Source organism: Mustelus asterias, chromosome 8 (assembly GCF_964213995.1).
Source record: "Mustelus asterias chromosome 8, sMusAst1.hap1.1, whole genome shotgun sequence".
Lineage (NCBI taxonomy): Eukaryota > Metazoa > Chordata > Chondrichthyes > Carcharhiniformes > Triakidae > Mustelus > Mustelus asterias.
The window spans coordinates 133,356,225-133,368,365 of NC_135808.1; the positions used below are offsets into that span (position 1 = coordinate 133,356,225).

At 46.3% G+C, this 12,141-nt stretch overlaps 1 protein-coding gene across 1 annotated transcript in view; it reads left to right on the top strand.

The window, feature by feature from the left end:
* The window catches only part of spata1 (spermatogenesis associated 1), a 55,464-nt gene extending 52,418 nt beyond the window's left edge, over window positions 1–3,046 (top strand). Inside the window, exon 12 of the mRNA XM_078218986.1 lies at window positions 2,709–3,046. Coding sequence (XP_078075112.1) covers window positions 2,709–2,837 — 129 coding nt within the window. The 3' untranslated portion in view covers window positions 2,838–3,046. The remainder of the gene's footprint in view (window positions 1–2,708) is intronic.
* The last annotated feature ends 9,095 nt before the right edge of the window (window positions 3,047–12,141 follow it).

Genomic DNA, 12,141 nt, shown 5'->3' on the forward strand with positions numbered 1-12,141 from the left:
GTAGCCGATGTTCATACATCTCGACAGCTTTCTCAACCTATCGAACAATTGATATAAATCAGTGCTTAATTACTACTACCTCTGGCAGCTTGTTCCAGACATTCACCACCCTCTGTGTGAAAAAATTGCCCCATGGATCCTTTCGTATCTCTCCCCTCTCACCTTAAGCCCACACCCTCTAGTTTTAGACTCCCCTACCTTTGGGAAAAGATATTGACTATCTAGCTGACCTATGCCCCTCATTATTTTATAGACCTCTATAAGATCACCCCTCAGCCTTCTACGCTCCAGAGAAAAAAGTTCCAATCTATCCAGCCCCTCCTTATAACTCAAACCATCAAATTCCAGCAGCATCCTTTTCTGCACTCTTTCTAGTTTAATAATATCCTTTCTATAATAGGGTGACCAGAACACAGTATTCCAAGTGTGGCCTTACTAATAGCGTGTACAACTTCAACAAGAAGGGTTGGGAACAACTTCCCAATTGCTGTATTCAATGTTCTGACTGATGAAACCAAGCATGCTGAATGCTTTCTTCACCACCCTGTCCATCTGTGACTCCATTTTCAAGAAGTTGTGAACCTCTACTCCTCGATCTCTTTGTTCTATAACTCTCCCCAACATCCTACCATTGACTGAGTAAGTCCTGCCCTGGTTCGATTTCTGAATCACCTCGCATTTATCTAAATTAAACTCCATCTGCCATTCATCAGCCCACTGGCCCAATTGATCAAGATCCCATTGCAACCCTAGATAACCTTCTTCACTGTCCACTATGCCACCAATTTTGGTGTCATCTGCAAACCTGCTAACCATGCGTCCTATATTCTCATTCAAATCATTATATAAATGACAAATAACAGTGGATCCAGCACTGATCCCTGAGGCCATTGTCAACGGGATTTCCCATTGTAGCCACTCATGACACCGGGGAACCTGTGGCAGTGGTATGCTGCCATCGGGACCAGAGAATCCACCACTAGCGAACAGCTGGAGAATTCCGGCCATTGTGTGTGGTGTGAATGCTGAATTCCACCTATCCTGCGATTTTCCTGAGTGGTACAGGAAACAGATTGGAGAGAGACAGGATTTATTCCCACTTGGAAATAAGTGGACGTATTAGTGAGAGGTAACATGGTTTTGTGAAGGGGAGGTCGTGTCTCACAAACTTGTTCGAGTTTTTCGAGGAAGTGACGAAGATGATTGAGGGTAGGGCAGTAGATGTTGTCTACATGGACTTCAGTAAGGCCTTTGACAAGGTCCCTCATGGCAGACTGGTGCAGAAGGTGAAGCCGCATGGGCTCAGAGGTGAGCTAGCAAGGTGAATGCAAAACTGGCTCGGTCAAAGAAGACAGAGGGTAGCAGTGGAAGGGTGTGTTTCTGAATGGAGAGCTGTGACAAGTGGTGTTCCTCAGGGATCAGTGCTGGGTCCTTTGCTGTTTGTAATATATATAAATGATTTGGAGGAAAATGTAACTGGATTGATTAATAAGTTTGCGGACGCCACAAAGGTTGGTGGATTTGCGGATAGCGATGAGGACCATCAGAGGATACAGCAGGATATTGATCAGTTGGAGACTTGGGAGGAGAGATGGCAGATGGAGTTTAATCCGGACAAATGTGAGGTAATGCATTTTGGAAGGTCTAATACAAATAGGAAATATACAGTAAATGGCAGAACCCTTAAGAGATAGGCAAAGGGATCTGGGTGTACAGGTACACAGGTCACTGAAAGTGGCAATGCAGGTGGAGAAGGGAGTCAAGAAGGCATATGGCATGCTTGCCTTCATCGGCCGGGGTATTGAGTTTAAAAATTGACAAGTCATGTTGCAGCTTTATAGAACCTTAGTTAGGCCGCACTTGGAATGTAGTGTTTAATTCTGGCCGCCACGCTACCAGAAGGATGTGGAGGCTTTGGAGAGGGTACAGAAAAGATTTACCAGGATGTTGCCTGGTATGGAGGGCATTAGCTATGAGGAGAGGTTGGAGAAACTTGGTTTGTTCTCACTGGAGTGACGGAGGTTGAGGGGAGACCTGACAGAAGTCTACAAGATTATGAGAGGCATGGACAGAGTGGATAGTCAGAAGCTTTTTCCCAGGGTGGAAGAGTCAATTACTAGGGGGCATAGGTTTAAGGTGCGAGGGGCAAGGTTTAAAGGAGATGTACGAGGCAGATCTTTTACACAGAGTAGTGGGTGCCTAGAACTCGTTGCCGGGGGAGGTAGTGGAAGCGGATACAGTTGTGACTTTTAAGGGGCGTCTTGACAAGTACATGAATAGGATGGGAATAGAGGGATATGATCCTCAGAAGGGTAGGGGGTTTTAGTTAAGTCGGGCAGCATGGTCGGTGCAGGCTTGGAGGGCCGAAGGGCCTGTTCCTGTGCTGTAATTTTCTTTGTTCTTTGAGATTTTCACCTGGATGGGGAGAGCAGCATGTCGGACATTGCGTTACTAACTCAAAGCATATACAAACCGGCAATGACTGGAACTGTTACTTTGGAATTATGAATAAAGAGGAGTCTATTCAATGCTGGTTATTTATACGATTTAATATAAAAGTAATGTTTTTCAATTAATTTAGTTTGTGGATTATACATATGTGGATATATTAAAAACACTCTGGCTTCTGCTGAATGAGATAGTTAAAGTTGGCATTCAGTTGAGTAGATCTTTGAAAAATATTTCAATGATGTCTGTTGCCTTTGCAGCTGAGAAAGCAGACATCAACAGATCTCCGAGCGCTCCGCGCTGAACTGGCACAGAAGAAGACTCAGTCATCCCTAAATCGCATGCATGGTGGTTCTGTACCTCACAGTTTGAATGTTTCTGCATCTTAGCCCATTCCAGATTATCTAACCATTGACCTGGTTGCTGTCTGTGTGAGATCTTGTTTCAAACAGCTTCCTCACTTGCTGATGTACACGAGTGAATACATTTTAAAAAGCACCTCACTGCCTGTGAAGCACTCTGTGACATTTTATTGACACTGTGTATGAGATGTGAGGGATGTCTGGTTATAAAACACTCTGACCAATCCTAAAGGACAAACTATCTTCCTCTTCATTCCTGTGCAAACATCGGCAAGCCATGTGCATCTTGTGGCTCACAATATAGCATTCCGTGCCTCTGACCGAGGGGAACTGGGTTCAAGCCTCACTAGTAATTGTACAGAAGGGGCCTTTGTGTCACAGATTAAACAGGCTCATTAATTACCCCCATAACCCCCCCCAAATGGGAACAAATTGTGGGTGATGATAGGAAACAAACCAGTAAATTGCAGAGTGGGATGGAACCCAACAAACAATGTTTCTGTTTTCCTCTGGCTCATGTAAATGTAGAGTAACAATTATAATTTTATCAGTTAATAGGCAAATGCTTTACAAAGGAACAAAAGAGTCAACTTTCCTGTTGTGGTGCTCACTTTTCCATTTGATCCAAGCACCAGACATTAGCCATTACCACAACCTGGAAAGGTTGATACAGCCACATTCCTGCTCTTCATTGGTCCAAGTCCAACAAAGCATTGGGAAAGTTATACAGGTATTACTTGCTCCACCCTCTAACGTCACAGACACAGTCTTGTATGTAGCCGCATACAACAAGATAGGTACAACAGACCTGGGCAGTGGGGAGTGTCCAGCATTTCTTCAAGTGTCTCTTTCTGAGCTCAATCTGAGACTGTACAAAGATAACCCTGTAGAGACAGACCAATAAGAATTGTGAGGAAATGGGCCAGGTTATTCTTATCAGACTGGGTTCCTTGTTCCTGGGATCGTTGTTAATGATCATTGGACTTGAAGAAACACTAGGCAGACTCTTACAGAAAATGGCAAAGTGTCAGGATAAAATCATAGAATCCCGACAGTACAGAATTAGGCTACTTGGCCCATCGAGTCTGTATCAACCACATCCCACCCAGGCCCTATTCCCGTAAGCCCACACATTTACCCTGCTAATCCCTTTGGCATTAGGGTTAACTTAGAATGGCCAATCAACCTATCCAGCACATCTTTGAATTGTGGGAGGAAACCAGAGCATCTGGAGGAAACCCATGTAGACACGGGGAGAACGTGCAAACTCCACACAGACAGTGACCTGAGGCCGGAATTGAACCTGGGTCCCTGGTGCTGTGAGGCAGCAGTGCTAACCACTGTGCCACCGTGCCACCCACGGGTCTGACTGTAAAAGGGCAGGTTTCTCTCCAGATCCTATGGCACATTGTCAATAAAAAGTGTGTTTCACGCTGCCATGTTGACGGGCGGGGCCTGAACATGCCAGTAAAGTTGCTGCATTGAGATGGGTGTGCCGTTTTTAAAGGGTGCCATGAACAGAGGAAAAATAACCTCCCCCCCGCCCCCACTACGGTGGTTTCAAGGGTTCCCATCCACCCTCGTGATCAAAGACAGCATCTCTGCCATCCCCAACCCTCCCCCTCACACCGTGATCAGAGTGGCATCACCCTTTCTCCACCACCTCTCAAACAGTCATGCCAGCATCAGACCCCATCAACCCGCCTCCGCAAACAGTCATCGCTGGCATCCCCACCGCTCCCACATCCGCTTCACCCCCCCACCTCAAAACCAACACAAATAAATGATCGCCCCCATGAACTTCATGTTAGTGCCTGCCCTGGCATTGCCCCTGGCAGTTTGGCACTGCCATGATGGCATGATGCCAACCTGGCAGGGCCAGTCTATGCCAGGGCATTGTCAGGGCACTGCCTGGCCTTGTTCCTCTCCCCCGGGGGATCCCCATGATAGGTTCACGTCTGGATGAACCTGTTGTAAACCTCGGCGACACAACATCATGTTGGCAAAGTACAAAAATACAGCCGGGGGAATCATGTGGCGAGGGAGGGGCCTTTGATGATATTGAAATGTCTGTAAATGTGCTGAAATCAGGGCCCAAATGGACATGAACATGATTATATCACCGGTGAGGGACAATGAACATCGGAAATTGCCTCCGAGATTCGCAATTACTGGGTTTTGCTGGATTTTGAGTCCTCCCCGATCCCACAGATGGAGAGCGTGGGCTCAGGATTGTCCCCTATATGTTTTCTAAACAGTAACTGAACTAACCTTGAGGTTAACAATTGGTTTTAGTGTAATTTATTTACTATTGTCACAAAGTAGGCTTACATTAACACTGCAATGAAGTTACTGTGAAAATCCCCAAGTCGCCACACTCCGGCGCCTGTTCGGGTACACTGAACAATGCATCTAACCAGCATGTCTTTCGGACTGTGGGAGGAAACTAGAGCACCCGGAGGAAACCCACACAGACATGGGGAGAACGTGCAGACTCCACACAGACAGTGACCCAAGTCGGGAATCGAACCCAGATCCCTGGCACTGTGAGGCAGCAGTGCTAACCACTGTGCTACCTTGCCGCCCCAGGTCCCTGGCGCTGTGAGGCAGCAGTGCTAACCACTATGCTACCTTGCCGCCCCAGGTCCCTGGCACTGTGAGGCAGCAGTGCTAACCACTATGCTACCTTGCCGCCCCAGGTCCCTGGCACTGTGAGGCAGCAGTGCTAACCACTGTGCTACCTTGCCGCCCCAGGTCCCTGGCGCTGTGAGGCAGCAGTGCTAACCACTGTGCTACCTTGCCGCCCCAGGTCCCTGGCACTGTGAGGCAGCAGTGCTAACCACTGTGCTACCGTGCTGCCCCAAAAAGGCCTCGAATTGACCTGAGGAAAATTGTTTTAATTCAGCAAGATGTTGATTTGGATTGCACTGCCTGACGACAGGGGGCACCCGGATCAGGTTCACCTTGAAAAGGGGCTTTCAGGGGTAAGTTACAGGGGCATTGGGAAGGAGCAGGGGAATGGGACCACAATTGGATCGGTCTTTTAAAGAGCCTGTACAGTCAGAGTGGGCTGAGTGGCCTCCTGGGCTATTACATGTTACAATTCTTCAAAGATTCAAGTGATGATCACTGCCCTTTTTACTTCCTTCACAGGAAGTGGGCAACAGCTGGCTGGTGCAACATTTATTATCCATCCCTAATTGCTCCTTGAGAAGGTGGTGGTGATCTGCCTTCTTGAACCACTGCAGTCCATGTGGTGTATGTACATCCACGGTGCTGTCAGGGATGGAGGTCCCAGATTTTGACCAAGTGACAGTGAAATATTATGCTTTAAAATGTCAGAATGTCACTGATTACCAAACAGAGACAGGAATGTTCCACATGACTGAGAGGAAATGCAGGCTGTGAGGCAAGGAAAGCTAAAATAGTTCACATCAAATGCAGATTATTATCTCATAGGATGGGATTTTACAGTCTCGCTTGTCTAGAAACCGTAACGTCCCACCCGAGGTCAATGGACCTTCCCATTGTCCACCCCTCAACCGCTCCAATTCCGTGGTAGGTGGGACGGTAAAATTCTGCCATAGTGTCATACACCCTTTGGCCCATCGAGTCTGCACCAACAATAACTAACATGAAAGTCATGCTAATCCCATTTTCCAGCACTTGTCCCATATCATTGAATGCGATCATGTTTCAAGTGCGCATCCAAATATTTTTCAAAGGTTGAAAAGTTTCCAGCCTCCACTAATTTCCCAGGCAGTGCATTCCAGATTCCCACCATCCCACCATATCCTAGCCGCCACACAATTTAGCATGGCCAATGCACCTAACCAGCATGTCTTTCAGACCGTGGGAGGAAACTGGAGCTACCCAGACACAGGGAGAACGTGCAGACTCCGCACAGACAGTAACCCAAGCCGGAAATCGAACCCGGGTCCCTGGCGTTGTGAGGCAGCAGTGCTAACCACTGTGACATGAAAGGAGACATTGGTAGGGTAGTGCATAGACCCTCCCAAACATTAGCCACACTGTAGGACAGGGCATGAATCCACAAATAATAGGAAAATGTAGAAAGAATAGAGCAATAAATATGGGTGAATTTAATCTTAATGTTGATTGTATTAATCAAGTTGGAGAGGGTAGCTAGGACAATAAGTTTACAGAATACAGATAAGGAAGAATTTCTTCTCTCAGAGGGTTGTGAGCCTTTGGAGCTCCTTGCCACAGAGAGCTGTGGGGGCAGAGTGCTTGTGTATATTTAAGACCGAGATAGATAGATTTTTGATTAGTCAGGTAATCAAGGGTTACGGGGAAAGGGCAGGAAAGTGGACATGAGGATTATCAGATCAGTGATGATCCTATTGAATGGGCTCGAGAGACCGACTGGTCTACTCCTGTTATTCATCCTTATGGTCTAAGAGATTGAACCATTAGGTTGTTGAGGCTCCCTGAGTTAGAACACCTTTTGAGGACATTCAGAAGCCAGATCTTCAAATGTACAAAATTGAAATCCCTCATGAGGGAGATGGAGTTTTAACAATATTTTGTGATTCAACACGGTCACTGGCGTCTGGGTGTGTTGCTGAGAAATCCATGGACTGTGTCTCCGTCGTATCTGCTATTTACTGTGCTACATGATGTGTTCTACCGCAGTTTCGCTGTTCATTCATATTTACCTCAGAGTGACGTATTTCAGGCAAATTTGCTGTATTCCTATTTCTCATGCAATGCAATCCAATCATTTGTCCTTACCTCAAAGTAATGTTCACAAGGGGAATCATGACCAAACCATGGAAGTCCCATCACGAGCTCTCTGGAATCAATATCCAGGCTGATATAAGCAGCGAGAGCAAAAATAAGACTGTATTCGGATAACATCGATTTTCAACAGCGAGCTCACTTGAGCAGGAGGGTTTTTTGTACATACCTGATAAGGTCTGGTCATAGGGAGAATCTGACTTTGCAAAGCTCTCATCCCACATTTCAACATGCATTTCAAAAGATTTCACAAATAAAAAGTCACAGGCCTTTGCAGCTGCTGCAAATTCACTACAGTTGACAGCATTGCAGTCTGGAGTCCAAGGAACCGTCAATGAGACCTGAGAGATCAAGAAGAAATCAGTGTTATCTCACAATACGTTTATACAGGGCAGAATCTTCTGGACCTGGGATTCTGCTCATTAAAAGGCCATCGATGGAATAACGCCCCCTCTCCAAATTAACAGAGGGAGAGTAGAACTTTAATTCTTACAACGATGTATCGGTGACTTACTCCCAATGAGCTAGACATCTTCCTGGACTTTGAATGCCTGGAGGCTGCTTTGGCCTCTTGGGAATGGTTCACAGTCTCAGCCTCTTGATTCGATCAGGTGCTGGTCAGCCAAGTACACGAACGAGGGACACAGGAGCCTGGAACAGTGGGCAAAGGTGGGGCAGAGTCTGGACACTGGAAGCAGGTGAAAGGTGGAAAAATGGGAGGCTGTATTGGAAGGTGACAGACTGTCCAGGGCAGAGAGGGAAGCACAGAGTGAATGTGAGGGTGCAGGGATCTGGAGTGGAGGGAAGTGTCTTGATTTTTGGGTCCTGCAGCCTGCAGTTGGGTGAGGAGAGGGTTTTGGCTCAGGGGTGGGGGTAAAGAGATGGTCCTGGCGGGTGAGGATAGTGCTGTTAATGCTGGGGTCCTGGGGGTTGACTGGAGGGAACAATCACAATGAGGTGGATGGGGGGGGGGTGGAAACAGATAAAACAGCTGGCTCAGATATTGTTTATTATTCATTCAAGGGACATGGGCGTCGCTGACTGGCCAGCATTAATTCCCATCCCTAGTTGCCCGAAGACAGTTGAAAGTAATTGAAAGAACATTGCTGTGGCCCTGGAGTCACATGCAGGCCAGACCAGGTAAGGGTGGAAGATTTCCTTCTGTAAAGGACATTAGTGAACCAGATGGGTTTTCTCAACAATTGACAATTATTTCACGGTCATCAGTAGATTCTTAATTCCAGATGTTTTTTATTGAATTCAAATTCCACCATCTGCCGTGGCGGGATTCGAACCCAGGTCCCTGAAACATTAGCTGAGTTTCTGGATTAATAGTCCAATGATAATACCACTGGGCCATTGCCTATTTGGAGGAGTGTGGGTCAGGATGGGCACATAGAGGAGAGGAGACATGTGGAGGGAGGTGGCTATAGGCACAACACTAACAGGGGAATCTGCAGTGGTGACAGAGCGGAGAGGAATGGTTACATTGGCTGGGTCATGGGTGATTGGGGGAATGTCGAGGTAATGGGGAGTGTTGAAGGTAGTGGAGTGAGTCTGGAATGTGACACACACTATTTCATACACTTCATTCTAGAACCCTGTCCCTCTGACACTGTGATCCCTGGAAATGCGAGGTGGTCATTTTGGGTGGGTGGAGTTTCAAGGTCATCACAACTCGCTCATTCAAAAAGGACACCCTAATAATCATGAGGCAACTGGGTGAGGACAATGCTCCTGTCTGCTCTCTCCATGGTGGAGCTGAACTGGCAGCAGCTTTATTCCTGACTCAAGGGTCTCATAACATTAAAATTCCAACAAGGGCTGGAGCTGCAGAACGTTCCATGCAATTTGCAAGCTCAATATCATTGACTCATTAAGATGAAGATGAAGGTAGGGAGGGAACAAAGAACAAAGGAACAAAGAACAGTACAGCACAGGAAACAGGCCCTTCGGCCCTCCAAGCCTGTGCCGCTCCTTGGTCCAACCAGACCTATCGTTTGTATCCCTCCATTCCCAGGCTGCTCATGTGACTATCCAGGTAAGTCTTAAACGATGTCAGCGTGCCTGCCTCCACCACCCTACTTGGCAGCGCATTCCAGGCCCCCACCACCCTCTGTGTAAAAAACATCCCTCTAATATCTGAGTTATACTTCGCCCCTCTCAGCTTGAGCCCGTGACCCCTCGTGAACGTCACTTCTGATCTGGGAAAAAGCTTCCCACCATTCACCCTATCTATCCCCTTCATAATCTTGTACACCTCTATTAGATCTCCCCTCATTCTTCGTCTTTCCAGGGAGAACAACCCCAGTTTACCCAATCTCTCCTCATAGCTAAGACCCTCCATACCAGGCAACATCCTGGTAAATCTTCTCTGCACTCTCTCTAACGCCTCCACGTCCTTCTGGTAGTGCGGCGACCAGAACTGGACGCAGTACTCCAAGTGTGGCGTAACCAGCGTTCTATACAGCTGCATCATCAGACTCCAGCTTTTATACTCTATACCCCGTCCTATAAAGGCAAGCATACCATATGCCTTCTTCACCACCTTCTCCACCTGTGTTGCCACCTTCAAGGATTTGTGGACTTGCACACCTAGGTCCCTCTGTGTTTCTATACTCCTGATGACTCTGCCATTTATTGTATAACTCCTCCCTACATTATTTCTTCCAAAATGCATCACTTCGCATTTATCCGGATTAAACTCCATCTGCCACCTCTCCGCCCAATTTCCCAGCCTATCTATATCGTGCTGTATTGCCCGACAATGCTCTTCGCTATCCGCAAGTCCAGCGGGAGGGAGGGAGCCAGCAATTTTGATGATACTGTGCCTTTAAGAAATGTATTTGTTATGTTTTTTGTGCAGGATCTGTTGTCACAGTTTGTTTTTATTACTGGAACTGTTTTGCCTGTATACAGCAGCACTGTGTTGTTCCTGCAGCAGCATAATTGATCTTAATTGCTGCATTTTGTTTGAGTTAATCTGAACTAATGCAGGGTTCTGTTATTTTGTGTTTTCCCCTGGGACATTGCAGTGTAGGCTTGATTAGGTTGATTGATGCGTCAGGTCATATGACTGGGTAAAGTTAGGCTTTCCCAGATAACTCAAGGCAGTCTGCTTTTTGGGATTTTTAGAGAAAGATTGCTTTCTCTGTATTCCTTGTTCTGTTTGAAGTGGGGACTGGAATCTACCAAGAAAGAAGTCTCTTTCTCTGAGATTTTACGATTCTAGAGGTGGAGATTTCGCTGGAAGTTGTTGCATGAGAATTGGAAGACAAGTATCTGTCTGGATCATTCTCCAGAAGTGTCAAATGCCCAGAAATCTCATAGCCACATAAGCATTTTTGGCTTCAGTGCTAACTGATCCAAAGAAAGGGATTTGTGTCTGTGGGGGATACTGCTAAATTGCTGCAATAGTGATAGCTAGCTATTAAGAATTATACTTTGTCATGTTTAAGTATTTTAATTGGTAAAAGTCATGCTAATGTTTTGTGTTCTTAAATTAAGTTTCCCACTGTGTCACTTGTATCATACCAGGAGAGAAACACATTGGGCTCACCCTATTGCCAAAATCAAATGTAAAATTTAGAGTCTAGGCTAACTACATAAAACACATTGGAGTTTCTGATCTGGTCCTTAATACAATGCACTCATTTACAGATGAACAAAATGCAATGTTGGAGGCACCTTCTGAATGTGGTTGCTCAAGTCCTCAACTGCTTCACTGGGCAGGGAATTCCACAGATTCACAATCCTTTGGGTGACGAAGTTCCTCTTCAACTCAGTCCTAAATCTGCTCCCTCTTATTTTGAGGCTATTCCCCCTAGTTGTACTTTCATCCTGCTTCTATCTTATCAATATTTCTTCAGTATTTTATATGATTCTTAAGATCTCCCTCATTCTTCTGAATTCCAATGAGTATAGTCCCAGTCTACTCAGTCTCTCCTCATAAGCCAACCCTCTCGACTCCAGAATCAACCTAGTGAATCTCCTCTGCACCCCCTCCAGTGCCAGTATATCCTTTCTCAAGTAAGGAGACCAAAACTGTATGCAGTCCTGTTCCAAGTTAAGGGAAGAAGGATAGAAAGAGGGAAGTTCCCGATTAACACAGCCCGAGTTAGGAAAGTGGGGGAGGCAGGTTGAGGGATGAATGCAGCTCTGTGTTCAGTGCCCTCTTTGCTGAGCTTTCTCCACGTGGTTCAGTCCCAAACCAGGGCCTTCCATTAGTCAGCAGGTCTCTCATTATTTGGGTTGGAGTAGTCCATGAAGGCCCATATATTCCAGGTGCCAGACTTCATTTTGATAAGTGGATGATGCCGGGGCATGACCCCAACTACTAAATGGCCTTGATTAATATAAAGGACGAAATTGATGGAGCAATGATGTTGACATAGTCGAAAAGGCTAAATGTCCAGGGATAAATGTAACCCAAATGAGGAAGTGTCAGGAAGACTAAAGAACTTCCCTACAAAGTTACATTTAACAGCATGAACCTTGCGTCAACATTTCCCTATTAGCACACAAAGCAAGATAGAGATAGAGATACCCAGGAGGCAGCATCATCACTCAC